Source organism: Antechinus flavipes, chromosome 4, assembly GCF_016432865.1.
Source record: "Antechinus flavipes isolate AdamAnt ecotype Samford, QLD, Australia chromosome 4, AdamAnt_v2, whole genome shotgun sequence".
Classification (NCBI taxonomy): domain Eukaryota; kingdom Metazoa; phylum Chordata; class Mammalia; order Dasyuromorphia; family Dasyuridae; genus Antechinus; species Antechinus flavipes.
Window position 1 is genome coordinate 31,213,821 of NC_067401.1, and position 27,000 is coordinate 31,240,820.

General features: G+C 40.7%; 1 protein-coding gene across 2 annotated transcripts in view; it reads left to right on the forward strand.

The window, feature by feature from the left end:
• The window catches only part of NOS2 (nitric oxide synthase 2), a 47,805-nt gene extending 23,144 nt beyond the window's left edge, over positions 1-24,661 (forward strand). For both annotated transcript variants that reach the window (XM_051992350.1, XM_051992352.1), the window contains exons 11-26: positions 3,313-3,507; positions 5,807-5,889; positions 6,296-6,440; positions 8,651-8,755; positions 9,836-9,885; positions 9,994-10,168; positions 11,524-11,656; positions 12,448-12,526; positions 13,180-13,361; positions 15,747-15,910; positions 17,413-17,620; positions 18,723-18,810; positions 19,382-19,503; positions 20,390-20,538; positions 22,204-22,398; positions 22,969-24,661. In XM_051992350.1, coding sequence (XP_051848310.1) covers positions 3,313-3,507; positions 5,807-5,889; positions 6,296-6,440; positions 8,651-8,755; positions 9,836-9,885; positions 9,994-10,168; positions 11,524-11,656; positions 12,448-12,526; positions 13,180-13,361; positions 15,747-15,910; positions 17,413-17,620; positions 18,723-18,810; positions 19,382-19,503; positions 20,390-20,538; positions 22,204-22,398; positions 22,969-23,085 — 2,190 coding nt within the window. In that variant the 3' untranslated portion in view covers positions 23,086-24,661. The remainder of the gene's footprint in view (positions 1-3,312; positions 3,508-5,806; positions 5,890-6,295; positions 6,441-8,650; positions 8,756-9,835; positions 9,886-9,993; positions 10,169-11,523; positions 11,657-12,447; positions 12,527-13,179; positions 13,362-15,746; positions 15,911-17,412; positions 17,621-18,722; positions 18,811-19,381; positions 19,504-20,389; positions 20,539-22,203; positions 22,399-22,968) is intronic.
• The last annotated feature ends 2,339 nt before the right edge of the window (positions 24,662-27,000 follow it).

Sequence of the window (27,000 nt, forward strand, 5' to 3'; positions counted from 1 at the left end):
TTCCTTTCTTTGTATGCCCAGCATTTAACACAGTGCCTGGCACAGAGTGGATGCTTAATAAATACTTGTTGACTGACTGATCGACCTGTCATGATGTCACTTTAGAGGAAAGACTTCTTCCTTTGTTTTATAGATGAGAAAACTGTGACCCAGAAAGTTGAAAAGTACTGTCCAAAGTTATCCAACCAGCTAGGAATGGAGCTAAACTGCAAATGTTGGCTTTCTAGATCATTGCTCTATAGATCAGCTAATTCTCTCTGCCTCTTCTGGTTTTTGAATAAAACAATGATAAAAATACCTTCTTTCTCCCTGTTCCTTTGCTTTCTTTTTTCCTCAATAGTATAATGCCTTTGCTTTCAAAAAGCTTTCATATCCTTGAGAGAATCAACAGCAATAGATGAGAATAATTCGACTCCTTTTCCATCTCTTAATGGGGATATTATCTCAGACCGTAGATGGGAGCCACCTCCATTGAGCAGCTCAAGCTATGGACAAATACTGTAACCTGTGTGAATCCTGCTTTCCTCTCTCCTAAGATGAGAGGAGTTGGGTTGTCCTTCCAGCTTTGGACTTCTGTGATTCTGCCTGTCTTTTTCTTTCAGAAAGAGATCAGATCAGAGTCACAAAATCTCAGAATTGGAAAGGACCATAGAGGCCTAGAGAATTCTCTCTGGGCATTTCTCTCTAGGAAATGCCCAGCACGTGGTCATCCAGCCTTTGATTAAAGTCTTCCAATGAAGACTATCCACTGCCAAAACATACCTTCTAATCTGCTTCCTTTGCTAGAAAATATTTCCTTACATCAATTTAAATTGAAATTTCCACCCAGCCCATCTTGATATTTCCTTCTCAGACCAAGTAGAAAAAGTCAAATCCCTTTTCCGTGTGACAAGCCTTCAAATGATTGAAGAAAATCATCATGTCCTCATTAAGTCTTCTGTGAATATCCCCGGTTCTTTCAGTTAATTATCCAATGATGAGACCTTAAATCCTTGTTCATTATCTTGCTCTCTCCTTCCTTCTCTGGAAGGTGTGGGATTCAGTGATCTCAAAGATATTTTCAGCTCTATGACCCTGTCCTCCATATTAGTTGTGTGACCATAGGCATGCCGCGTAATCTGTGCCTCTATTTCCTTATTGGTTAAATGAGAAGGCTGGACTCAATGGCCTTTGAGACTCTTTCCAGCTTGAGAGCTATGGTGCTCTGAGTCAATGACTAGACAATAGCCCCCATAAGGAAGTAATTTCTAGTCTCTCCTGTGACTTAGGTAGTAAGCTGGCTGGCCATTACAATATTACCTTCAGATGTCAGAAGCCTGGACCATGAGAACAAAGGATCTGGACCTTCACTTTGAAAAAAATATTATCCATAGAATTTTTGCATTGTGTGTGTGTGAGAGAAAGGCAATTGGAGTTGTGATTTGCTTAAGGTCACACAGCTAGTAATTGTTAAGCATTTAGTGTCTGAGGCTGGATTTGAACTTGAGTCCTCCTGACTTCAGGGTTGGTTCACTATTTACTGTACCATCTAGCTGCCTTCATCCATAGATTTTTGAAGGGAAAAGATCTAAGTATTTAGAATTTGTCTGGGGAAAGATTTTTTTTCCTCTCCCAGACCAAAAAAAAAAAAAAAAAGGAGCCTCATCCCTTTTCTGAATTTCCATCTCCTCTTCTGTAAAATGAAATTAGACTAGATGACCCAGCTTTGGAGTCTACAATCTAAGTCTGAAATGTTTGTAGATGGAGCTATTTGTTCATAGGGGGAACGATGCCATCAACAAGCACCATTGGACCCAATTCAAGAAGTGAATTGCTAACAGTTAGCTAGCCCTTTCAGACGTTTCATTAGCAGCTCTGCTACTGATCACACTTCTTAAAACAGCAGCAGATTGAGTGAGAAGTGTGTTTAAAACAAATTAGAGACATTTCTCACACCAGCTCTCCATGGCTGGGGCAACAAATAACAGCCAAAGATGCTGAAACATCCTGACAGTGGGGGGAAAAATGTGCCAACCCCAATTCCCTATCAAATGGCTTCTCTCCAGAGTGCTGATGGGAGTTGGCGATGAGAGGTTGGCAGCAGTGAGTGTAACCAGATCTGTCTGAGCTGAGCTTCATCTCCCTGGTTCTCAGTTTCCATCTTGTTAAAGTGAGAGGCTTATATTACATGACTTCTAGAGTTCCTTCCATAAAGGCATGATTAGAATTGTTTTTTAATCTGAGGCAAGTAGTACAAAATGGGCTCAAATTCAGTGGTAGAAACTGTGGGGTTGTCAATAAGGCACTCACTTGGTGTATAGCCTCACATATTTTAACTCATTTTTCTTTTCATATTTAGCATTTTATTTTCTCCCAATTACACATAAAGACAAATTTTAACATTCATTTTTTAAAAAAATTCTGAGTTCCAGTTTTTTTTTCCTGCCTCCTTTTTCTCCACTGCTCTCCTTGAGACAGTAAGCAATTTGATATAGGTTATTACATGTTCAATCATGCAAAACACATAGCCATATTAGTCATTTAACTAATCTTTCTAATTAAGCTCCTTCTTCTCTGTTGCTGAAGGATGTGAATGCTATCGCCCTTCTAAATTTTGGTGCCTGGGACAAAGTCCTGGTTGTCCCTTCTAGTAGTAATTATGGCATCCTGGGACTATTTCTATGAACTCTCTAGGGGTTTCTAAAACCAAGTGGGTTATTTAGTTTCAGCAGAAGTAAGAATCTGGGTACAAACAGGAAAAAAAGGCCGTCTGGTAGCTGACCTAGTTCAGGAAGGGCTGTGTGAGCAGAATTCCTATCCTGGGGAATCCCAAGCCTATTTGTGAAGCAGGCAGACTTGGGAGAAGGATGGGAAAATGTTCTACCAGCTCTGCTTCCTACTGAGATGTTGAGGTTAGGCCCCTTCACTCACCTAATTAAATGCAACTGAATTCAACAGGAATTCAATGAGACAACTTCCTCAGCTTCCGTTTTTCCAGGTAGAGTGAGTTCCTAGTACTGTGTTCCCAAGGCTTCAAGATATAAGTGAGGGTCAATGAATCATAGATCTAGACCTGGAAAAGACCTTAAAGTCTAACCTCCACATTGTATAGATGAGGAAACTGAGGCCCGTAGAAGTTAAATAGTTTGCCTAGCATCACATAATTAGTAAATGTTAAAAGCAGGATCCTGTCTTTCTGACTCATTTATTTCCCCTGTTGTTGAATTGTTTCTCCCATGTTTTATTTAGTTGCAGTCTAGAGCAGCAAAGGACCAAGGATGATTGTTATCCCCCCATTTACTCTGTATCCCCTTGTGCTTCCTTTTCTCTTAGAAACAAAACGTCACCATCATGGATCACCATTCAGCAGCGGAATCTTTCATGAAATATATGCAGAATGAATATAAGTCTCGAGGCGGTTGCCCGGCAGATTGGGTCTGGCTGGTCCCTCCAATCTCTGGGAGCATCACTCCTGTGTTTCATCAGGAGATGCTAAACTACATTCTTTCTCCTTTCTACTATTACCAGGTAAGTAGTCCCTCAAACTCACTTCCATTCTTAAGAGTATCATCCAGGGCTTTGTTCATTTCTGGTCTCCCCTTTTACTGAGGTTGCCAATGGTCAGCAGAGGATTATTTGTCCAACAAGCATTTATTAATCATCTGTTTATATGTACCAGGCACTGTGCTAGGTCCTGGGGCTACAAAACCAAAAATGGAACATTTCCTGCCCTCAAGAAGCTTATGTTCTATTGAGGAAGAAACAACCTGTATATACACCAATTAATCAAGTAGCTTGGTTGTTTGTTTGGTTGCCATTCTTCATTTTTGAAGAGGAACAAAATGACATCACTATATTAGAGTCAATTTACAGGGTGTTTGACTGTGGCTGATCAAACCAAGGAGCATGGAATGCTCTGCCACAGGTCAGATACAAATAGTCCCTTTGAACATTTGGTGTAGCTTTATTTATTAAGCACCTACTATGTGCTAGATGTGATTGATGCTGAAGATCAGAAGACAAAAATGAAACAGTGAATCTATGATTTTTAAATGATTGAAAAGAATCTCCCCAGTTACCTTTCACCCCAAATTGCACACACAACAGGAAAATTTACTAATGATGCTGTATTCTATTCAACTATCTTTTATATGAAAATTTGTTATTTACACTGGCTGTCCTCTGCATATTGTGTAATGGTTATAAAATAACTAAATGAAGGCAAGTTTGTTATGATTACTACAGGACCAAGCTTAGAATTATGGAGACCCAGATTCAACTATTCCCCAATTAATCTAGGTTCAATTATGATCTTTGACACTGTGTTAATTATGTGACCCTGGGTAAATCACATAACTTCACTGAGCCTCAGGCAATTGTTCATATTGTATTCATGTTGTGGGTCTGAATTGGAAGAGAAGTTCCCATCTTGTTCCCCTTATCAATGAAATCAAAGTTTTCTTTATGAATTTGTGTTAACAGTAGAACGGATATTCATTTTTAAATTATTATTTATTTTTTAGTATTCATTTAAAAAATATTGACTTCCAAATTTTTCCCTCCCTCCCATCTCTCCCCTACCTATTTGAGAAGGCAAAGCAATTTAATATCAATTATATATGTGAAGTCATGTAAAACATATTTCAATAGAAGCCATGTTGTCCACAGCATTCTCATTCTCTCTGTTGTTATTTGCTTGCATTTTGTTTTCTTTCTGTTTTTCTTTTTTTCTTTCTTGATCTGATTTTTTTGTGCAGCAAAATAACTGTATAAATATGTATGTGTATATATATGATTTAACATGTATTGGACTACCTGCCAGCTAGGGGAGGAGGTGAGGGGAAAGAGGGGAAAATTTGGAACAAAAGGTTTTGCAAGGGTCAATGTTGGAAAAATGATCCATGCATATGCTTTGTAAATAAAAAGCTTTAATAAAAAAAAGAAGCCATGTTGTCAAAAAATGAAAAAAAAATTATGCTTTCATCTATACTCAGATTCGTACTTTCTCTGGAGGTGAATAGCATTTTTCATCATGAGTCCTATGGAATTATCTTGGATCATTGTATTGATCAGAGTAGCTAAGTCTTTCTCAGTTGATCGTCAATTACATAATATTGCTGTCTCTATGTGTGGTGTTCTGTTTATAGTCACTTTGCTTTGTATAAGTTGATGTTTTTTCTATTTTTTTCCCAAAAATTTTCCAAGTTTTTCTGAAAGTATCCCACTTGTCATTTCTTATAGCACAATGAGTTTCCATCACAATCATATACCACAACTTATTCAACCCTTCCTCAATTGATTGGCATTCCTTCCATTTCTAATTCTTTGCTATCACAAAAAAAGTTCCTATAAATATTTTTGTACAAGAAGTCCTTTTATCTTTTTTTGGATCTCTTTGGGATACAGACCTAGTAGTGACATTGCTGGATTAAAGTTATACACAGTTTTATAGCCTTTTGGGCACAGTTCCAAATTGTTCTCCAGAATGATTGGATCAGGTCACAGTTCCACCAATAGTGTATTGTGTCAAAATTTTTTCACATCCCTCCAGGATTTGTCATTTTTCTTTTCTGTTATGTTAACCACTCTGATAGGTGTGAGTTGGTATGTCAGAGCTATTTTAATTTGCATTTTTCTAGTCAATAGTAATTTAAAGCAATCTTTCATGTGACTATTGATGATTTTGATATCTTCTTCTGAAAACTGCCTCAAACTAATGTTTCAAACTAAGTCTATTCATGAGCTTTGTCACCAAGCCTTTTGTCTTTCTGAGTAAATTCAGATTAATGGGCCTTTTCTCTCTTGTGTCAACTTTATTTTTTCCCAGGTGGAAGCCTGGAAAACCCATGTCTGGCATGATGAGAAGAAGAGACCCAAAAAAAGAGAGATCAAATTAAAGGTCTTGATCAAGTAAGTATGAGAAATTAGTATTTTAAAGTCTGAATGACAGTACTTCCTTCCAATCAATTTCTAGCAGCCTTTTCTCTCTTATCTTTTCACTTCCCAAGACTCGGGGTGGGAGGAATCAAAGAAAATGGTTATTGTTTGATACAATATATTAAATTCAACATTATTGAATATAGTTTACTTTTAGGGTCACCTAATTTATATTCCTCTCTTCCCCAAAGTGACTAGGAAGGGCATAAGGGGAGGGGATGACAGGGGAGTAATGATCAAGCATGGTGGTTAGGCAATTATTTGAGTTACTAACTCTGAAGACCTCAAGCCTTGTCTCTCTCCTTCCACCTCTCCTATCCCCAAGCCCTCCCTGCTTTGAGTGTGATATCTCACTTGGGCAATCTGTCCATCCCTACAGAGCAGTGTTCTTTGCCTCTGTCCTGATGCGCAAGACCATGGCAGCCCGAATCAAAGTCACTGTGCTCTTTGCGACAGAGACAGGCAAATCAGAAACTCTGGCCAGAGATTTGGGAGACTTGTTTAGCTGTGCTTTCGCTAGCAAGGTAAGTTTTTGGTTCCTTCCAGACCTACACAAGGCTGTTCCTTTTAACCCGAGTGCCCATACAGCCTATCTGATTATGTGTAGTGAGTAAATAGAAGGTATATAGAGATGGGAAGATGTGATATTTGGGGGATAATCTGTATTATTCATTATCTATGAGCTCAATCTGGGGGTCCACATCAGCTACTTTTTGTGAAAACTTTTTGGTATGGACCAGACCAAACCTCATGGAGTGCATATAGGAATTAAGTCATTCTGCAAACTGAATCATAGAACTCAGAGTTGAAAGGGAATTCAGGTCCTTTTATGCCCCAATCCATCAGAATCCTCCAATATCATACTCAAATAGAAATGGATTCCAATGAGTTGTATATTGATTTAGAAGAACCACAAATTGTCATTATCTGTTTTATTTTTTATTGTTAAGCATTTGTCAATTACATTTTAATATGGCATGGGCTACACTCAGGCCTCTTGGTCAACTGGTCTTGAATTGCACACCTCTGACTCCATCTTTTTCCCAAATCATGAATCCAGTCTACAAACCCAAATGGTCATTACTCTCTGCTTGAAGAGCTCTACTGATGGGAGATTTACTATATCTAGAGAAAACCATTTTTGGACTCTCTGTTGAGAAATTTTACCTTACATCCCATTGAAATGTGTCTTCCTTTATTTACTCTTTACCCATTGAACCCAGTTCTGTCTTCTGGGGCTAGAACAAGCAAGAATGAGATACACATTATGATTATGAAATAATGAATCTGATTTTTAATATTTTCAAACATATGCTTCCTAACTTAGACAATGATAACGCTCCAAAGTATTTTTGAAATGCCTCTCTTGCAATGGCTTTCAAGATCTCTGACACTTTCTCATGAAACATCTCAGTGGTGGTAAATCTTGATACTTTAACCTCGAATTAGATGTTTTGGAAAAACTTCCAAAGTCATGAGTTTCATCAAATGAAAGGAAAAAGTATTTCTTTTTAAAGTCTTTTTAAATAACTTAATTATGGACCACATCTATAAGTGAGAGAGAAAGAAATGGACTTTTTTTATGAACATGTTGTTCTTTGGGCACCATTACTGTAGACTGGGACCATTTCTTATGGAAACAATATTCTTTGGGAACCCATTACTATGAATGAAAACCATTTTTTATGGACACATTGCTTTTTGGGAACCATTACAATGTACTGAGAACCATTTTTATGGACCTATTATTCTCAAAGCACCATTACTATGTCTTTATGTCTACTGATGATTCAAGGGAAAGAATATTGACTCTAGAATCAAAGCACTTGAATTCAAACTCTATCTTAGATGATCATTACCTGTGATCTTTGGCAAGTTGACAACCCTGGTTCTCAGTTTCCTCTTCTATGAAATAAGAACTAGATGGCCTCTGAGGTTCCTTCCAGTTCTAGATCAAGGATCCTACAATTCTTTGGCCCATAGTTATGGTAATGACTGGAAAGATATCACAGCATTTCAAGTTGTAAAGGACCCTAGAGGTCATCTAGCCCAACTTCTTCCTTTTACAGATGGAGAAACTGAGACCCAGGGAGACTAAATGATTTGCCCAGGGTTACATAGTCTGCAAGTGGTAGAGATAGTATTTGCATTCAGGTCGTTTTATGCCCCAATCCATCACTCTTTATGTGATATCTTATGTTTTCCAATGTTTGTTGTCTGAAGAGGAACAGAGAAGTCACTTTTCACTGGTTAGATCAGATATCAGCTAAACATTTGGGAAAATAACAAATAATTGCTCAAGTTTTAAAGATGCCAAGTGACTGCCATTCAGTTATAGATTGCTCTAGATGATCTCTGGGGTGTATTCCAACTCTGAAATTCTGGGATCTCTATTTCTGATTGTCTTTCCATGGCACCGGTATCCAAGATGTCATTCATTCATATGATGGGACAAGCTCTACTTCTCCTTGGATACTCATGTCAAGCAGAGAGCTAAGATGATTTGATCTAGACCCAGATCAACAGCTCTTGAAATCCCTGCCTAGCTTCCCAAATGTCCGTTACTTTCCAGATTTTGCTTTGGTTTATCTCACCAACTTCCACAATAGTGTAAACTCAGAACCCCAAATCATTTACTGGACCCATCCCTTGCTCACCTCTCATGTTTTGCTCCATGTTGAAAAGCATGACTTTAGCCCCTTGAAGGCTAAATTTAGGTCACTGTTTCTTTTAGGTACTCTGTATGGATGAATACAAGCTGAGTGATTTAGAAAAAGAAAAGCTACTTCTGGTGGTTACCAGCACTTTTGGAAATGGAGATTCTCCTGGGAATGGTGAGGTAAGTTTCACCAAAATGAAAAGTGTAGAATTCCTCCATTCCACCAGGATTATGGGATGCAACCAGAAAGCATTAGAATCTTAGAATTACCTAAAGGTCAAGTGACTTTCTCATAATTCCATAGTCTGTATGCTTCATATGTGGGATTTGAGACTTAATTTTTCTTAATTTGAAGTCAGTTCTCTATCCTCTGGACCACACTGTGTCTGATTTGCTAATGATTCACTTGTTTTAAAGCAGTCCTAGTAATGGACAATATTCCACTGGTGAGAGAACAGGAAGTGGTTTTCTTTGTGGATATGTCTTTTATCTAGGAGGTCCATTACTATACCCCTGAGAACACTGGGGAATAATTCTTAGACTGTCTCCTGGCCATGGCCAGAGAGGTTTTGAATGTTGTCCAATTAATAGCCAGCCAATAAGCATTTATTATGTGTTTATTACCAGTTAAACATTGTACTAAAAGGAAGGGTAAAAAATATTCCTGCCTTCAAGGAGTGCATGTTATAATGGAGAAGATGATAATATGTAAATAACTAGGTAGATATAAGATATATTCAGTCTAAATGGAAGGCAATCAGAGGGGAGAAGTGACTAGCAGCTGGGAGGACTAGGAAGGATCTTTTGCAGAAGGGAGAAGCAAAAATAACCAACAGGTGGAGATGAGGAGGTCAGAGCAATGTATCAAGACTCATCTTCCTGACTTCAAATATGGTCTCAGATACATCCTAGCAGTGTAACTCTGGGCTAGTTGCTTCATCTTGTTTGTTTCAGCTCCCTCATCTGTAAAATGAAGGTGTTGGACAGGTTAGTGTCTCAGGTCCCTTCCAGTTCTAGATCTTATTTGTAGTTTATACCAGTGGGAGAATGAAAGGCTAAGGATGACTCCAAGGTTGTAAATCTAGGTACCAAAAAGGATGGTGGCACACTGGACAGAAATGGAGAAATTAGGAGGAGAAGTAGATTTTAGGGTGGGGAAGATGGTAAGCCCAAATTTGGACATATTGAATTTAAGATTTAGTGGGAAGCACCAGTTTATTTGACTTTGGAGCCTGAGAATTCTGTGTTTCCTCTTCCTAGAAACTGAAGAAGTCCCTGTTTCTCCTGAAGGAGCTAAAAAATAAATTCAGGTAGGTCTTTTCCCTGCTCGCCCTGCTGCCACCAGGTCCCTTGGGGAATTCCCCCCAAAATTCTCACCTTCTGCTCACCTTTCCCATATGTGTTTCTTCTCTGGGCAGATATGCTGTGTTTGGTCTCGGCTCCAGTATGTATCCCCAGTTTTGTGCCTTCGCCCATGATATCGATGAGAAATTTTTGCAACTGGGGGCCTCTCAACTTGCACCAACTGGAGAAGGAGATGAACTCAGTGGACAAGATGAAGCCTACCGCAGCTGGGCACTGAATACCTTCAAGGTAAATTTCCTAATGGGAGTCTGGAGAAAAGAGTAAACTGAATTTGGAGGAGATGGCCAGGATGGCATGGTACCTGGGCACATCGCCATTATATTTAATCACAAACAGGCTCAAGCAATTGGGGTCTTCTGCCTCCCATCTGGAGGAGACAAGTCTCTGGTCATGTATCCTATTTTTTTTTTTTAGAAAGTCCCATCACGAATAAAACTTGAGGAGCTTGGGGAACAATTATGCCCATGACAAAGTAAAATCCATTTTCATTTTAAGAATGGATGTTAGCAGAGATATCAGAGATTATAATTGACATCCCCTATGTAATAAGATCTCTCATCCCCACCCTCAGCAAGTGGCCATCTCACTTCTATGTAAAGGTCTCGAATGATGGGGAATTCACTCTCCTTTGAAGTAATCCATTCAACTTCAGGTAGCTTGGAGGTTTTTCTCCCTATATTGAGCCATAAATTTGCCCACATTCAAATACAGTCGAATCTTCCTAATTATGTTCTGTACTGGCGTCAGGGTCATGTCACCCATCAAACACACCTTAGAGTTTCCAGTTGCATGCTTTTGCTGACACTATTTCCCTTGACTGAAATAATTTCCCTTTCTCATTTTTAAAGACATAGCTTGAATCTGTGATATAAGTTTATTGAAAGCAGGAATAGTTCTTTTTATCTTTGAATCCCCAGTGCTGGAGCACAGTGTCAAGCACATAGTAGATACTTAATAAATACTGCTGATTGATTTGGAAAACCTTTTCTGATACCCCCAGGGCCCAACGTCCTCCTCTCTCTGAATTCCTATAAGACCAACCTGGTTCTATTCACTTAGTTTTATCCTGTCTCTACATGTAATATTTCTTCTGTCATTCTTTAATTCTTGTATTAATATTTAATTTATAATTTGTGTATAGCATATGCTCTCAAAGCTTAAAATCTCTCTCTCTCTTCTCTCTCTCTCTCTCTCTCTCTCTCTCTCTCTCTCTCTCTCTCTTCTCTCTTTTTGCTGAGGCAATTGGGGTTAAGTGACTTGCCCACGCCAGGAAGTATTAAGTGTCTGAGGCCAGATTTTAACTCAGGTCCTCCTGACTTCAGGGCTGGTGCTCTATCCACTGTACCAACTAGCTGACCCCTAAAATCTCTCTTAATTCTTCTTGTGACTCTCTTATTATTCTTCTCTCTAACTTCTCTTTTCTTCTTTTTTCACCTACATAAAATTCTATTTTCCTTCATTGTGTCTAACATACAGTAGGTGCTCAATGAATGTTTGTTGACTCCCTTGTTAGCGCCATTGAGCCAGAGAATTGGTCTCTGACCTAGGAAAGATTGACAATATTTCTCCCTGTCTTGTCCCAGGTGGCCTGTGAGATCTTCAGCATCCAAGGCAGGGAAACAATTCAGATCCCCAAGTTATATACTACCAATGAAACCTGGAACCCTGAAAATTACCGCCTTGTACAGGATCCCCAACCTCTAGACCTCAACAAAGGTATCTAGCTTCTCTATATTCAAGCAATGTCCATACTTCCCTGTATTGGAATTTTAGAGGGTCTATACCATACATTGAGGGACTCAGGACTCAAAGGGGGCCAGTCAGCTTGAGGTTACCTGGCAAAACTTGGTTGAGAATAGCCAAGTCAATTGTCTGTGGGAGCACGCTAAGTAGTATTTCAGGAACTTCACTGTTCATTCCTAAGATAGACATTTTCAGAATAAAACTAGGGGAAAGGTGGTGGAATTGGTATGAAAGGAAAGAATCATACCAGGGGTATTCTGGTAAATGTTTAACAACTGGTTCTTCTGGGGAAGGAAATATTCATATGACACACTTTGAAGTTTAATCTATATTATTGGCATTTTCTCCATCACTTTCTTAAGACAATCAATGAATGAATCAATTTACAACATTTATTTATTTCTGAGGTGTGAGCACACACTGAAAATTTAACAATCAGCTCCTGAATTGAGTTTGACCTAGCTCCAGCAAACCCCTGGTACCATGTGACAAATGCTAACCAGCTTTTAGCATTAAGGTGTGAGTTAGGGCATTAACCATCATGATGACAATCTGCAGTCTCTAGATCAGATGGCTTCATTCATCTTCTGCCTTTTTTATGAGCTTCTATTTCCCTTGTCTTCTACTTCCAGTCACCACCAAGATCCTTCTTTAAGAGTAGCCTTAGAAAATAGACTTAGACAAAAAGACAATTAACCCTCTGCCCCTCTCCCCAAGCAACACTTAAGCAAACCCTGCATTCATGATCCTTCTTTCCACTGTAGCCCTTAGCAGTATGCATGCCAAGAACGTGTTTTCCATGCGGCTAAAATCGAGACAGAATCTGCAGAGTCTCAAATCCAGGTATGGCGGGCAACACTTTCCAATACAGAGCAGAATCTCCAAAGGGAGGCTCAAGATGTTTAACTTTTTAATGAACAAAAGCAAAGAGAAATCAAATTAGTTAATCAACTAATTTGTTGGTGATTGCAGGTGATTATTAAGGGTTCACTATGCAGTGAAATAATTAATTAATGAAACAATCCCCACTCTTAGGAAGTTTATACTTTAATGGGGAAGGTAACAAGAACATATAGAAATATATACAGGATAAATATAAGGGGAATAGACATGAATAAGTGGGATCAATCAATAAATATTTCAGGAAAACATCTCTATGGAAAACAATAATCTGTTCCAAAAATTTGTGAACCAAGGCTATTCACTTGGGGAAAATGTCCAGCAAATGAACTCTGGCTCTTTCTGAGAATCCTAAAATATACCCAAGCAGCCCTCACCCTCTGGGAATAACCCCCTGAACCCCCAAGACCCAGACACTCCTTTAACCACCAGGTATTTGGAAGTAGCTCTTTGCCTTTCCTAGTCCAGGAGGGCCAGGTTGATGTGGAGGGATGGGCACATTTCCTGGGGAAGCTGGAGCCAAAGGGGTCCACCCATCCCCAGGCCACAAAGGAAATCCTACTGATGTCATCATGACTTTCTTGTTTCTCTCTTAGCCGGGCAACCCTCCTCATTAAACTTTCCTGTGAAGGAAACCAGAATCTTAATTATATACCAGGAGAGCATCTTGGGGTTTTTCCTGGAAACCAGCCTGCCCTAGTTCAGGGTATTTTAGAACGAATTAAGGATGGTCCATCACCTCACCAATCCATGCGCTTAGAAACCCGTGATGAGAATGGTAAGCTCTTTCCCAAGGGGGTAAATCTAAAACACCAATCTCTTCCTAACTTCCTTTCCTCACCCAAGAGGCTGTCACTCAGATGTCTAAACTGGTTCTTCAGCCTGAAGGTTTATTTCACTGGGCATTTGCCATAGTTGAGTCAGGGAAGGATTCACCTTAGGCTGGAGTAGATAGACCACCTAGTAAAATTCTACCCAAAATGATTAGAAGGCCAACAAGAAAGAATATTCCTTTTGAAATACCTTGACTGCCAGGGAGAGCTGGGATTTTCTCTCTGAGATTTTCATTGGATAATAGAGAGCTAAAAGGGATCTCACAGAGTCCAATATCTTTTTTTCACATAGAAGAGAACCAAGGGGTAAAGATCCTTCATGAGACTGCTGACCAGTGGGAGACAGCAGTCCAAAGGTTAGGGAGGTAGCCTATGACCATGGAATTAAACAAAATGGAAATGGTAGGAATCATTCTTTCCCTTGTCTGTTGGGGGATAGATAGCATGAGATGTTAAATGGACAAACAACTTAAAATTCATCATTTTAAAGTTACACAGATCTACAATTTGAATCTAGATCTTGAACCCAAATTCAACGCTCTTTCCATGGCACCATATTGCTTTTAAAGCAGAGTCAGCAAGAAGTAGAGGCATGGACTAATTGAATGCAAATATGGAAAGGATTTTTGAGCATGAAGGACTTCTCATGTGCAACTTCTCTCTATAAAGGCAACCATCTATGGCTAAGAAGTTGCCTACATTGTATAGAAGTTAAATGACTCACCCATAGTCACACAGGTAACAAATGTCAGAAGTTCAATTCAAATCCAAGTATTCTTAATTCTAATCCAGCACTCTGCCCATTAGATCATTTGCCTCTTTAACTGAATCAACTACATAATTTTCAAAGTAGATTATGTTCATCCAATATTTCACAGTTGCAAAGCCCCATATCTCAGTATTGGATTCTCACAAGGATTTTGGGAGGGAGAGAGCACAAGGATTAAATTCCTTTTCCATTCAAGTGGTCAATAATATCTAATAAAGAGAGGCTATCTGATTTAGTGGATAGAAAGCTGGCTTCAGCATTAGGAAGTCCTGGATTTGTATCCATTCTCTGATGCCTGTTGACTATGTAACCCGGGGCAAGTCTTGTAATCAATCGGGGCCAGACAATTTTATAAGACTAAATTGCAGAGCAGTTTCTTTCTCTCTTTTCAGATTTGCTATTTCAAACATTTCATTATATTTTTTTAAATTTTTATTTTATTTTATTATATATTTATTTTGTTTGAAATTTAAACTGCATTGATAAGAGGGAGTTTCTTTATTGCAAGCACCCCTACACAATAAAATTGTAATTTTGCTTTTTAAAAAATCTAGTACTTGAGGTTTGAGTTGCTCTCCCATCATATCTTCTCATGTTATCATCATATTTTGCATATGGCATAGGCAAGAGAAGCCATGATTCTCCACTTTTACAGATGGGGAAGTCATTTTTTTTATTCAAGTCTTGGATTTCCCTACCTCCTGCAAACCTAGTCTATTGGTTTATGCATATAGGCCCTGTGGCTAGTTCAGTTCAAACCAGGATACAGCATGGTGTAAGAGAAGAGAGAGGATGGTCTGGTTCAAATCTCACTTCCAATGTCTGTCACCTGCATGCCCAAGAGCCAACTTTCTTGGGCCTATAATTCTTTATAAAATGAAAATGTTGAATCACATGTTCTCTGAGGTCCCTCCCAATTTTATATCAATTGCTCTATGATTTGCCCTCCAAGGAAAAAACCAACTCGAACACAGCATTCTGTGAAGGGTCATACAAAGGACTACCTTTTTCTGTAGAGATATTGTCTTATAGGAATACAGGCTTCAAGCTAGTATTGAATGAGATTCCTAACATCATGGGGATGTGACAGAGGTTTAACACATTGGACCTGCTCCCTACATAATGGAAAGAGCATCAGGTTTGAAGTTAAGAAAACCTGAGTTCAAATCCAGCTTCAGACTTCTAGTTGTGTGACTCTGGGCAAGTCATTTCACCCTGTTTCCTTCAGTTTTCTCTTCAAGCTGGAAAAGGAATTGGCAAATGACTCCTGTATCATTGCCAACAAAACCCCAAATAGGTCACAGAGAATGACTCAATAAGTCTTCTGAAATAATCAGACCCCTGTGGGTGATGGGCTTAAGCTCTAGCACAAACCAGCTTTCCTTCTCTTCCTTTTACTGTGTGACTTAGTTCCCATCAATCAGGATAACCCCATCACAGTAATGATATGGGTGAATTCCCCCTATCCCAGCAGTCCCATCCCTCTCTATGGGGTCTCCAGAAGCTCCCTGGTGAGTCACATGTTGGCTGTCTCTGAAGACTTCCTTCCTCCCCTGTCCAGGTGACTACTGGATAAGTGATAAGAAGCTTCCCCCCTGCTCGCTCAGCCAAGCCCTAACTTATTTCCTGGATGTCACCACCCCTCCAACCCAGCTGCTGCTCAGAAAGTTGGCTCAGCTGACCACCTCAGAGGAAGAGAAGAGACGTCTGGAGGCACTGTGCCAGGTGCTGATGGGACTGGGGATGGGGAAGGGGAAGTAATAAACCCCCAGTTGGTCTTTAACCCCTTAGTTCCATTAAGGCATAAATACTTAACCTTTTTTGGGTTCTGGACCCTTTTGCAGCCTGGGGACCTCTTCTCACAATAACAGTTTTAAATAATTGAAGGAAATGCTCAATTTCAGTTAGGGATTGGTGAAAATAAAGATGTAACTTTTTCCCAATTCAAGTGCAGACCCCCACACTAGAGCACCCCATAAATGCCTTTGGTAAAAGAAAAAAAGGCTGCAGAAAATTAAGTGTATTTTCTTTTGTTAATTATTATTCCTTTTTATTAAAGCTTTTTATTTACAAAGCATATGCATGGGTAATTTTTCCCAACATTGATCCTTGCAAAACCTTTTATTCCAAATTTTCCCCTCCTTTCCCTCTCCACCTCTCAGATGGCAGGTACTCCCGTACATGTTAAATATGTTAAAGTATATGTTACATCCAATATATCTATACATATTTATACAGTTATCTTGCTGCATAAGTGTATTTTCTCACCCATCATTTTAGACTCATCAATTAAGTAGTCAATCTGTGCTCTGTAGTAGTAGGAATATCGTTAAATTTCTCTGGAGGGGCCACCAGACAGGGCAAATATTGAGCAATGAACTACCAGAGACGGTCTCCTGATTGGCCCTTTTGCAGGGGACAGAAGGGAGAAGTCACAGTTTGAGACCAAAGGGGACTCACTGCTCCAGAGTTTGGCCTTTTGAGCTTGGCCAAGGAGCGGGGGAGGAGGCCCTGTGCCTGAGGCACTATGGGACTGCCTTCCAGAGCACAAGACTATGTATAAAAAGGCAGTGTATAAAGCTGCTTTACAGGGACACAGTTCCTGCTTAGAGTTTAAGAAAGCAGACAAGACAGATACAGGAAACAAAACCTCGGTGGATTGTAGTCTTAACTTTTTGTGGAAAGGGGTGGGGAGGAAGGAAGCTAAAACATTCTACAGGGAATATTGATATTCTTAGGGGGAGAAAAGGAACAGAAGTTGTTTCATCCCTGGCCTGAATTTATATAACAATTAAATGGTAGATGGGCAGAGGGGGATTTTTGAAGCAGGTTTAAGAAGGAGTTGGTAAAATATAAGCCCATTGCTCCTGAATCTATCTCTCACTTAGCATGGTGCCTGGCACACAGTAGGCTCATAATCAATGTTTTTCTATCCTTAATATTGATAGTGTATGAGAGAATAGGGTATTTTAATTCAAAAATTGAGGATTTATTAAGCTTCCATTTATGCAGCATTGTGTCTTAGGAAAGGTGGAAACTTTAGGTAAGATAGAGATAGGCCTCCTTGACATGTGGAGTCTGGATACTGTTAGCACCCTCTAAATTTCAGCAAGCTGAAGCAAAACTCCCTTTGTAGTGGCTTAGTTACAGTTCCAATGACCCCTAACCAAAGGTTGCTCAGTACCAAGGGGAATTCCAGCTGCTCTAACACAACTTTTGGATTTCAGACCTCTGAATATAATAAGTGGAAGTTCACAAACAGCCCCACGTTCCTGGAGGTGCTGGAAGAGTTTCCTTCCATCCAGATCTCAGCGACTTTCCTGCTCACACAGTTGCCTCTGCTGAAGCCTCGCTACTATTCCATAAGCTCCTCCCGGGACCTCACCCCCAAGGAGATCCACCTGACTGTGGCTGTGGTCACTTACCAGACCAGAGGTAAGGGCCCCAAGGACTGAGAACAAAGGCAGCCCTGCTCCTCACGACTGCAAAATTAGAGGCAAAAATAAGCACTACTTTTAAGGTCCCTGGGGGGGTTTCACTGCATCCAGAGGCAATGGGGACCTAGAACACAAAAAGTTAGAAGGAAGGATACCAAAAACAGAAGGGACCTAGAACTCCAAATGTAGGGATGGAGAATACCAAAGAGAGAAGGAACCTACAACTTTGAAAGTTAGAATGTAGAATGTCAAAGAGAGAAGGGACCTAGAACATTGAATGTTAAAAGGAAGGATACCAAAGAGAGAAGGAACCTACAACTTTGAAAGTTAAAATGTAGAAAGTCAAAGAGAAAAGGAAGGACCTAGAACTCCAAATGTTTGAATAAAGTATACCAAAACGAGGAGGGATGTGCATCTTTGAAAGTTAGAATGTAGAATGTCAAAGAGAGAAGGGACCTAGAACTTTGAATTTTAGAAAGGAGGATGCTAAAGAGAGAAAGGAACCTTAAATCACAGAATATTAGACTAGAAATCATCTTGGATCTTAGTATGCTAGAACAAAGAATATTAGAGTTGGAAGAAACTTCTGGAGGTCATCCTGCCCACCTCCCTCATAATATAAAATTGGGGCTGGAAATGGGAAATGATTTGCCCAAATGCCCAGTTCTCCAGACTCCCTGCACAGTCAAGAGTGTTTTTTGCAATATGTCATAGACTCTCCCTCTGGCAAATCAGCAGCATCATTCTTGGGAGAAAGGATTGCAAATAAGAGCCTAAATGAGTGAATAGGTGGTCTTTGGAGGATCAGAAATAATATGTGATGTTTATTGGATTAATTGCCATCTAGGGAACAGGAAAAAGGGGGAGATTTAGAACGCAAAGTTTTGCAAGGGTTAATGTTGAAAAATTATCCATGCATATGTTTTGAAAATAAAAAGCTTTAATAAATTAAAGAAAAAGAAAATTAAAAATGTAAAAATATATAAAAAAGAAAGAGTATGAACCAAGGCTCTTTTCAGGCTATTTTGGATTCTTAGACTTGTGAGAAGGATTAAAGGAGTCCCACTGCCTCAATGGCCTTTTTCTTTCCTTTCTTCTAGACGGTCAGGGCCCTCTCCATCATGGGGTCTGCAGCACATGGCTCAGCAACCTGAAGCTCCAGGAAACTGTGCCCTGTTTCGTACGAAGGTAAAGCCCCTGACATAGACAGAGGGCCCAGGTTAAGGAAATCTGCAAGCCCTGTAGGGCCTCCAGAGAAATCTGTCTTAAAGGAATAGACACAGTGCTCCTTCTCTCTGTCTCTCTGTCTGTCTATCTCTCTCATTGTGTGTGTGTCAGTCTGTCTCTCACTCTCTCATACACATACACTCTGTCTGCCTTTGACTCTGGCTCTCTCTGTCTCTTTCTTTTTGTCTCTCTCTCACACACATACAAATGTGTCTGTCTCTCTGCCTCTGTCTTCTCTGTCTGTCTGTTTTTTGTCTCTGTCTCTTTGTCTCACATACATACACATACACATTCTCTCTCTCTCTCTCTCTCTCTCTCTCTCTCTCTCTCTCTCTCTCTCTCTCTCTCTCTCTCTCTCTCTCTCTCTCTCTCTCTGTCTTTGTCTCTTTCTTTCTCTCTCTCTCTCTGTCTCTGTCTCTCTCTCTCCCTGTCTGCGGAGAACCAGGCAGGGTGGGAAAGATAGCAGAGCTAGGGCTGGGGCACATGGATCTTGTGAAGCTTGTAATCTCAACTTAATTCTTCCCATCTTTAGTGCCAGTGGTTTCCAGCTTCCAGAGAACCCCAGCCACCCCTGCATTCTGGTGGGACCAGGCACCGGTATCGCCCCCTTCAGGAGTTTTTGGCAACAGCGACTGGCAGACAGAGAGAAGAAAGGTAAAGGTCCTGGGGACCCTTCCCCTAGCAGCAGCTCCTATTTGTTTGGGCACTACAGACTACAAAGGGCTTTCCTCACAACAGCCCTGCAGGGGAAGGAGGATGGATGATTATCCCCATTTTACAAAGGAGGAAGTTGAGGCTGATTTGCCCATGGAAGCACAGCTTATAAGAGTCAGAACCAGGGCCAGAATGCAGATTTTCTGACCCTAAGGCCAGCATTCTGCTACCCTCTCCCTCCAGGAGCCCCTGGGAGAAGAAGCAGGGTTAGGTTATCACCATTAACCAGAGCAGCAGCAGTGACTTACTGTACATCTGCTGTGTTCAGGGCATTGGATCAGACCCACATGGAGATAAACACTCGAATCTGATTACTCCCAGGGATTTATATCAACTGTGCCATTCAGCTGCCATCTCCTCCTGTCCTTCTTTCAGCTGTTACCCCATTCCCAACCCACACATTTTACCACTTCCTTCTCCACCTCCTGTATTCCTAAGGGCAATGGCCGTAGAGGCAAAGGAACTGGATTCAAATACTACTTCTGCTACTTGATAGCTGTGTAACCTTGGGCAAGTCAATGGACCACTCTGTGCCTCAGTTTCCTTATTTTTAGAGTGAGGAAATAGGATTAGAGGGCCTCTAAATTCCTTCATCTATAACTAGAATGTCTCTGAGATCTCCTCCAGTTAAAGAAACAGACAGAAAGACACAGAGAGAAGCTGGACTTCATCATTGCTCCACTTCCCAGACTCTCTCCCCACCCTCCTCTGCCAAACCTTCATTATTTCTCTGTATCCAACCATCTAGACCACAAGGGGAGTTTTTCTTAGGGCACAGCACCCTCTTCTGCCTATCTTGGCCACTGCAGCCTGTTGCCTCCCGTAGGTATCAAGACCCCTAATATGACCTTGGTGTTTGGATGCCGGCACCCCGACATGGACCACCTGTATCGGGAGGAGATGAAGGAGATGACACAGAAAGGAGTGCTCCGGGATGTCTACACAGCCTACTCCCGCCAGCCCGGCCAGCCCAAAGTAAGCTGGTTTTCTGTGAATGTCCAATGCCAAGGGTTGCCCTTATATTATAACCAGGATGTGATACTTTGGAAGAAATACTGTTACTGGATCCAGAGGAGCTGGATTCAAATCCTGCTTCTGTGATTCTGGAAAATCCACTTACTGTCCCTGAACCTCAGTTTCCCTCCTCATTAAAATGAAGGGTTGAGCCAGATGGCTAGGTTAATTAGGCTATTAACTAGATCAGTCTAGGGACTAGCAATCACCCTGCCAGCCCCTCCAGCCCTGCCCCTGTTAGATGGGCTTCCTTAATCTGGTGTGAAGCTGACCCAAATGTTGCGGCTGTCCACATGTCCATGAGCAACAGAGCATTGGCCATCAGTCCTAAGGATATTGGTCTTTTTGTATCCTGGACAACCATCTGAAGAATCCCGGGGCCTCTCCTCAGAATCATGTTTTTAAATATCAAATAGAATACATAGGACAAAAAGGAAGGGAATTATATTGAAATAGGATCATTGAAATCTTTTAAAAAGAAGAATTCTCAGAGGCTCTGTTCAGAACCCCTGTGCTGGAAAGTTTGGTAAGAGAAAAACAGAAGGGAGTTTTTTGAACTCTCCCCTCTAAGGAAATGTGGTCAGGAGACATCTCTCTGAATCCTAACTTCAACAATGATGGGTTGGACAAGATTGGACAGGTCACCTCCCCTCCTTTCTCGGAGCCTGTGTTTTCTTCTCTGTAAAATGGGTACACTCATTTATGTCGTATCAACTTTGCAGAAAAGGTCTTTGATAATCAGTCTGACCAGGATTAGTCAGGAAAACCAGAACACATGGGGAGGATTGGGTTCAAATAAATTTAAAAGCACAATAGTAGATTAAAAATGGCTCCATATGTTTTTATCTGAACTCCACTAAAAAGCTGCACATGGCACTTTCTTCTCAATAACCCTTTGAGGGAAATAGACACATAGAGACACACATTTTATAGACAAGGAAAGGGCCTCAGAAGTTAACACAATTTACTTAATCACAAGGCTGGAAAGTATCATAGCCAGGACCCAAATCATAGCTTTCTGGCTTAGTTTAGTGTCTTTTGCACTATCTCAGACTACAAACTGAATCCTCTCCACAGTAGATGCTGGAAATGTAAAACATCCTGAAAAATCTGGGTGTAAATTTAAGCTTTTTGTTATTGTTCAGGGATGACCGACTGTTCATGACCCTATTTGGGGTTTTCTTGACAGATTTTTGAAATAGTTTGCCATTTCCTTCTCAAGCCCATTTTATAGATTAGGAAAGTAAGGCAAGCAGGATGAAGTGATGAGGATAGATTTGAATTTAGAAAGATGAGTCTTCCTGATTCCAAGCCCTGTGCTCGATCCAGTCCCATCTAGCTACCCCAAGCTTATTAAATTTTAAGCTTTAATTTATTAAATCTTAAGTTTTAATAAGTGTGCACCTGCTCAAACCTTTTGAAATACCCTGTATATAAGAATAGTAAACAGTGTAGAGCTTACTATTAAGTCCATGTCCTTTTGCAGCACCTGATTGGGGATGTGCAAGTCACACTATCGGGAAACAGACTCCAGCTGAAAGGGTTTGTAGAAGGGAAAAATCAATCTAACTGAGATTTCTCCTAGTAGCAAACCATTCTCTGTAAATCACTGCTATTCCTTCCCAGGTCTATGTTCAGGATATTCTGCGGCAGCAACTGGCAGATGAGGTGATCCGGACATTGCATGAAGATAAGGGACACCTGTATGTCTGTGGAGATGTGAGGATGGCCAGAGATGTGGCCCAAACTCTGAAGGATCTCTTTGCCACCAGACTGAAGATGAATGAAGAGCAGACTGAGAACTATTTCTTCCAACTCAAGGTAGGACCTTGCCAAGAATGCTGGGTAAAGGATGCTGTCGCCAGCAACTTGGGAGGAAGGGTGGAAAGAGATCTGAGGAGATCTGAGGAAGAGAGTGACTATGTAAGAGTAATAATTTGTGACCTACAATGAAGCATTTTTCCTTTCTCAGCTATAAAATAGGAAGATAAATTTCTATCCTTCACCCTTTGGACATTCCCCTCATTCCAGAGAGGAAACAAAATGTTTTGAAGGTTTCCTCAAAAGGAAGTGCAATAGAAACATAAGGGAATAATATGGATCATAGATTCAAGACCATCTCATCCAATTCCCTTACCATCAGAGAGAACCAAAGCCATGTAGTTAGTAAACAGCAGTGCCTGGATCTGAAGGCAGATCCTGTGACTCTCAGCTCTCTTACCTTGCACTTCCTCATTCTTGTGCACATTGCTCTGTAAACTGAAATTTGTTATGTCAAAAGGTTCTCTTAGCATTGAGGATTTATGGTACTTTTGCAGTCCCTACCAACACTGTCCTCAATGCGACTGATCCATGGGGCTAATTTTCTCTTGGTCTCTCTTTCTCTTTAAGAGTCAGAAGCGTTACCATGAAGACATCTTTGGGGCTGTCTTTCCCTATGAGGTGAAAACTGACCAAGCAGCATCGAAACCTGAAGAGACCAAGCTCTCTAAAGCAAGACTCAGCTAGAGCTGCTGCAGAGGGCTGTAGCCACTTATCTGTGGCCACAGAAGGAAGAAGATTTAACCTCCTCCTCTCTTTCCCTTATCCCTGACTTCTGCCCCACTGCTCTTTGCCTGCTGCCAGGGGAACAAACTGAGGTGATCTCATTCTTCATCTCTTTTTCCTGTCCCATTTGCCACCTGTGGTTGCTGCTAACTGCCAGGGAAAGTGGGTAACAGAGATGAGAAAAGGATGGGCTGGGACCTAACCCTCTCCCCCCCCAAACCAGGTTCACTGCTCATCTTTCTCCCAGCCCCAGATAACTGAGAGCTGGCTGTACTCATCCCACACGACCAAATTGTACCTTTGGGCAAAGGCTGGGCAGGTGTCTTGGGATCCTTGTAGACTACATGGACACACTGGTCTGGAAGTTAAAAAAGGAGGCAAATTTCTTCTGTTATCTACATGATTATTCTGTTTACAATGGGTGTGTTGTACTGTAATCCTCAACCTTGTCAAGAGTCCTGTACTGTAAAGGACTGAGGACAGGCTCATTAGTATGTACAGTTATTTATATTGTCTTTATTTAAACCCCCCCTACCCCACCAGGGGAAACTCTACTCCCAAGTGACCACTGAGCTTACCCCAGAATGGTCCTTAAAGATGATTAAATGAATTTTGGGTACTCAAGACAAGTTCTGTCTCTGACCCAGGTCACTTAACTTCTCCCTGCTTAGGGCAGTTCTCTGAGACTGAGCAGTAGAACAGGTTCTAGCTTGCATGGGTGAAGGGAGTTTACTCACTGAAAACTCTCCCTGAGCAATGAAATCTTAGACTCGTTCCCTATGTCCCTCGGACATTTATACAGAAGCAAGGGAGGCATCGAGGACTTGGAGGCTGTAAGACCTGAAGTTAAATCCCACCGCTAACACTTCCTAGCTGTGAGACCTTGGAAAAAGTTAGCCGCTTAACTCCGAGTCCCCAGTAATTGTGATCTGGGCGGATATTCAGACCCCTGAGAGTGACGTACACCCACGGAGACTGAGTGGACTGGCAGCTGGAGCTGGATTGAGTTACGACCAACAGCAGGGTCACTCGTAACAGAGATCTCATTCTCAAGGACATGCCCCTTGGCATCATGGGACCATATATCTAGAAGGGAAGGGAATGCAACTCCCTCATTTTAGAGAAGGGAATTTTGAGACTCGAGAGCCAAAGCAAAACAAGTTCTCGAGCCCAAGTTCTCTGACTTCGGGGCTAGTATCCTATCTACACTGCCAGAGTCGCTGCTACATATGGAAATAGAAGAGAGACAGAAGATGAAGCTTCTGAGACATGAGGAGGAAGGAGGGACAAGGGTGGGAGAGAGAAAGCAAAAAGTTGTATTTTGGGTGTGGTTGGAAAATGGGCTTTATCTCTCAATAGACAGTGTTTTCTATTATTTTTAAAAGTGGGATTTCTTTTTCTGTTGTGATACCAGCACTAAGAAGGAGGCTAGAATGAAATGGACTGGGCTCTCAGCTGTGCACTTTCTTTAGGTGTTGACTTGGATTCCATTGGATTCTAGCTTTATCAATAAATGACTTTGCACTTAGAAAAACAGCCAGAGATCTGTGTGGTGATTTCTTGGAAGTTTCTTCAATCTTCTAATAATAACTGATTTGCCTTTATATTAATGCGTATTTGAAATGAATGAAAGTTAACAAAAATTTGAAAAGCAGTGTATATATACTAGCCTACTTATGAAATAGGCACTGTCCATCCATCTAACCACTGACAAGCATTTATTAAGTAGCTATTATATACTGGGACTATGCTAGACTTTGGAGAAACAAAGAGAAATAAAGCAGTCCCTACCCTCATAGAACTTCTACTCCACTCAAATGAGAGAGACCTTCAGTCAGTCAACAAACATTTATTAAACACCTGCTACTTGCCAGGTCCTTTACTGGGCATTGGGGGAAAACTGGAGAAAATAAAGATTTATATTCCCAACTCTACTTACCCCTAGAAAAAGGGGTGCATTTTATTACAACTTCTTGCTGAGCTTCCAGTGAGAAAGATGCTGGGCAAGAACCCCTGATCCTTTTAGAGTGGGTGGACATCAGCCTGGGAGAGTGAAGGGTGAGGGGGAAAACAGGCAGATTTGGGCTGGGACAGGTGAGTGGAAGACTTTTTTTTTAAGGTCTGGATGTGAATCAGATGTGTCCAGCCACCTTAAGATGGTTGATAGATGACAGATTTACATAGATTTTAGTTAGGTAGGAAGGAAATTGAGTATGGGATATCTCTCCATTGGACAGAACTTGTTACAGAGAAGGGGTAAAATTAGGGACATATAATAGTAAAGGCAAGGAAGAAAGAACAGAAGGACAGTGCAACAGGAATTGTCTACAGATGACATAATAATAATAATAGCTGGGGAAGCTAATTGGTGTAGTGAATAGAGCACCATCCCTGAAGTCAGAAAGACCTGAGTTCAAATGTGACCTCATACACTTGACCCTTCCTGGCTGTGTGACCCCGAGTAAGTCACTTAACCCCAATTGAAAAAGAAAGGCAAGCAGGAAGAAAAAAGAAAGAAAGGAAGAAAGAAAGAAGAAAAGAAGAAAAAAGAAAGAAAGAAAGAAAGAAAGAAAGAAAGAAAGAAAGAAAGAAAGAAAGAAAGAAGAAAGAAGGAAGGAAGGAAGAAGGAAGGAAGGAAGGAAGGAAGGAAGGAAGGAAGGAAGGAAGGAAGGAAGGAAGAAAGAAAGAAAGAAAAAAGAAAGAAAGAAAGAAAGAAGAAAGAAGGAAGAAGGAAGAAGAAAGAAAGAAGGAAGGAAGGAAGGAAGGAAGGAAGGAAGGAAGGAAGGAAGGAAGGAAGGAGGAAGGAAGGAAGGAAGGAAGGAAGGAAGGAAGGAAGGAAGGAAGGAAGAAAGAAAGAAAGAAAGAAAGAAAAGAAAGAAAGAAAGAAAGAAGAAAAGAAGGAAGGAAGGAAGGAAGGAAGAAAGAAAGAAAGAAAGAAAGAAAGAAAGAAAGAAGAAAGAAGGAAGGAAAGGAAGGAAGGAAGGAAGGAAGGGAGGGAGGGAGGAAGAAAGGGAGGGAGGGAAGAAGGAAGGAAGGAAGAATATAGGGAGGGGGAAGAGATGCATTGGGAACCAGGTGATATAAAAACAAAACTTTGTTAATAAAAATATTTTTAAAAAATCCCTCTGTTTAAAGGCCAAAAATTTCATTCTAGAAAAGCCTCAGTTGAACTTCTTTCCCATGTAACAAGGTCAATAATAAAAAAAAAAATAATAATAATAATAATAATAATAATTGTTGGAAATGAAAACGGTGGTGATGTGGAGAGACCCAGAAAGTGGTGAATGGAAGGGACCAGATAGGCTAACTGCTTGGGGGAGAGGATTTGCTTGCATCTCTACATGTGGAGAAGGAATCAGATGGGTGCCGACGAGCCGCATTCGCCTTGTCCATCGCAGAGAGATGGAGCAGACCCTTGAAACAAAGGAGAAGACCCAAGAAATATCGGGTGGTTCTGTTGCTGATTGTGCTCACCATTGAAAGAGCATGGCTGACAAGAAGACCGTTAAAAAGACTTTTAAAATCTTCAGGAATCATTGGATTTCTTAACACAAGATGAAACTGTTTTAGTTCTTGAAAAACCAGCGAGAATCATTGGATTCCTTAAGATGAAAAATTGTTGATGAGACTTTTGCAGTACTTCAGGGCTTACAGGAACTATTGGATTCCTGGCACATGAACTAATGGACAATGGATTCCTTATGGACTATTTCTAGGACTTATGGACATGTGTAAATTTTCAGGTTGATTCATGTTGTTACATTACTACTAGCCTGTGTTATATTGCTATGTGCTTATGTAAATTATGTATAATGCCTCCCATATTGATGGATTTATGTATACCATGTATATCTGTTACAAAGTTCTGGCCCATAT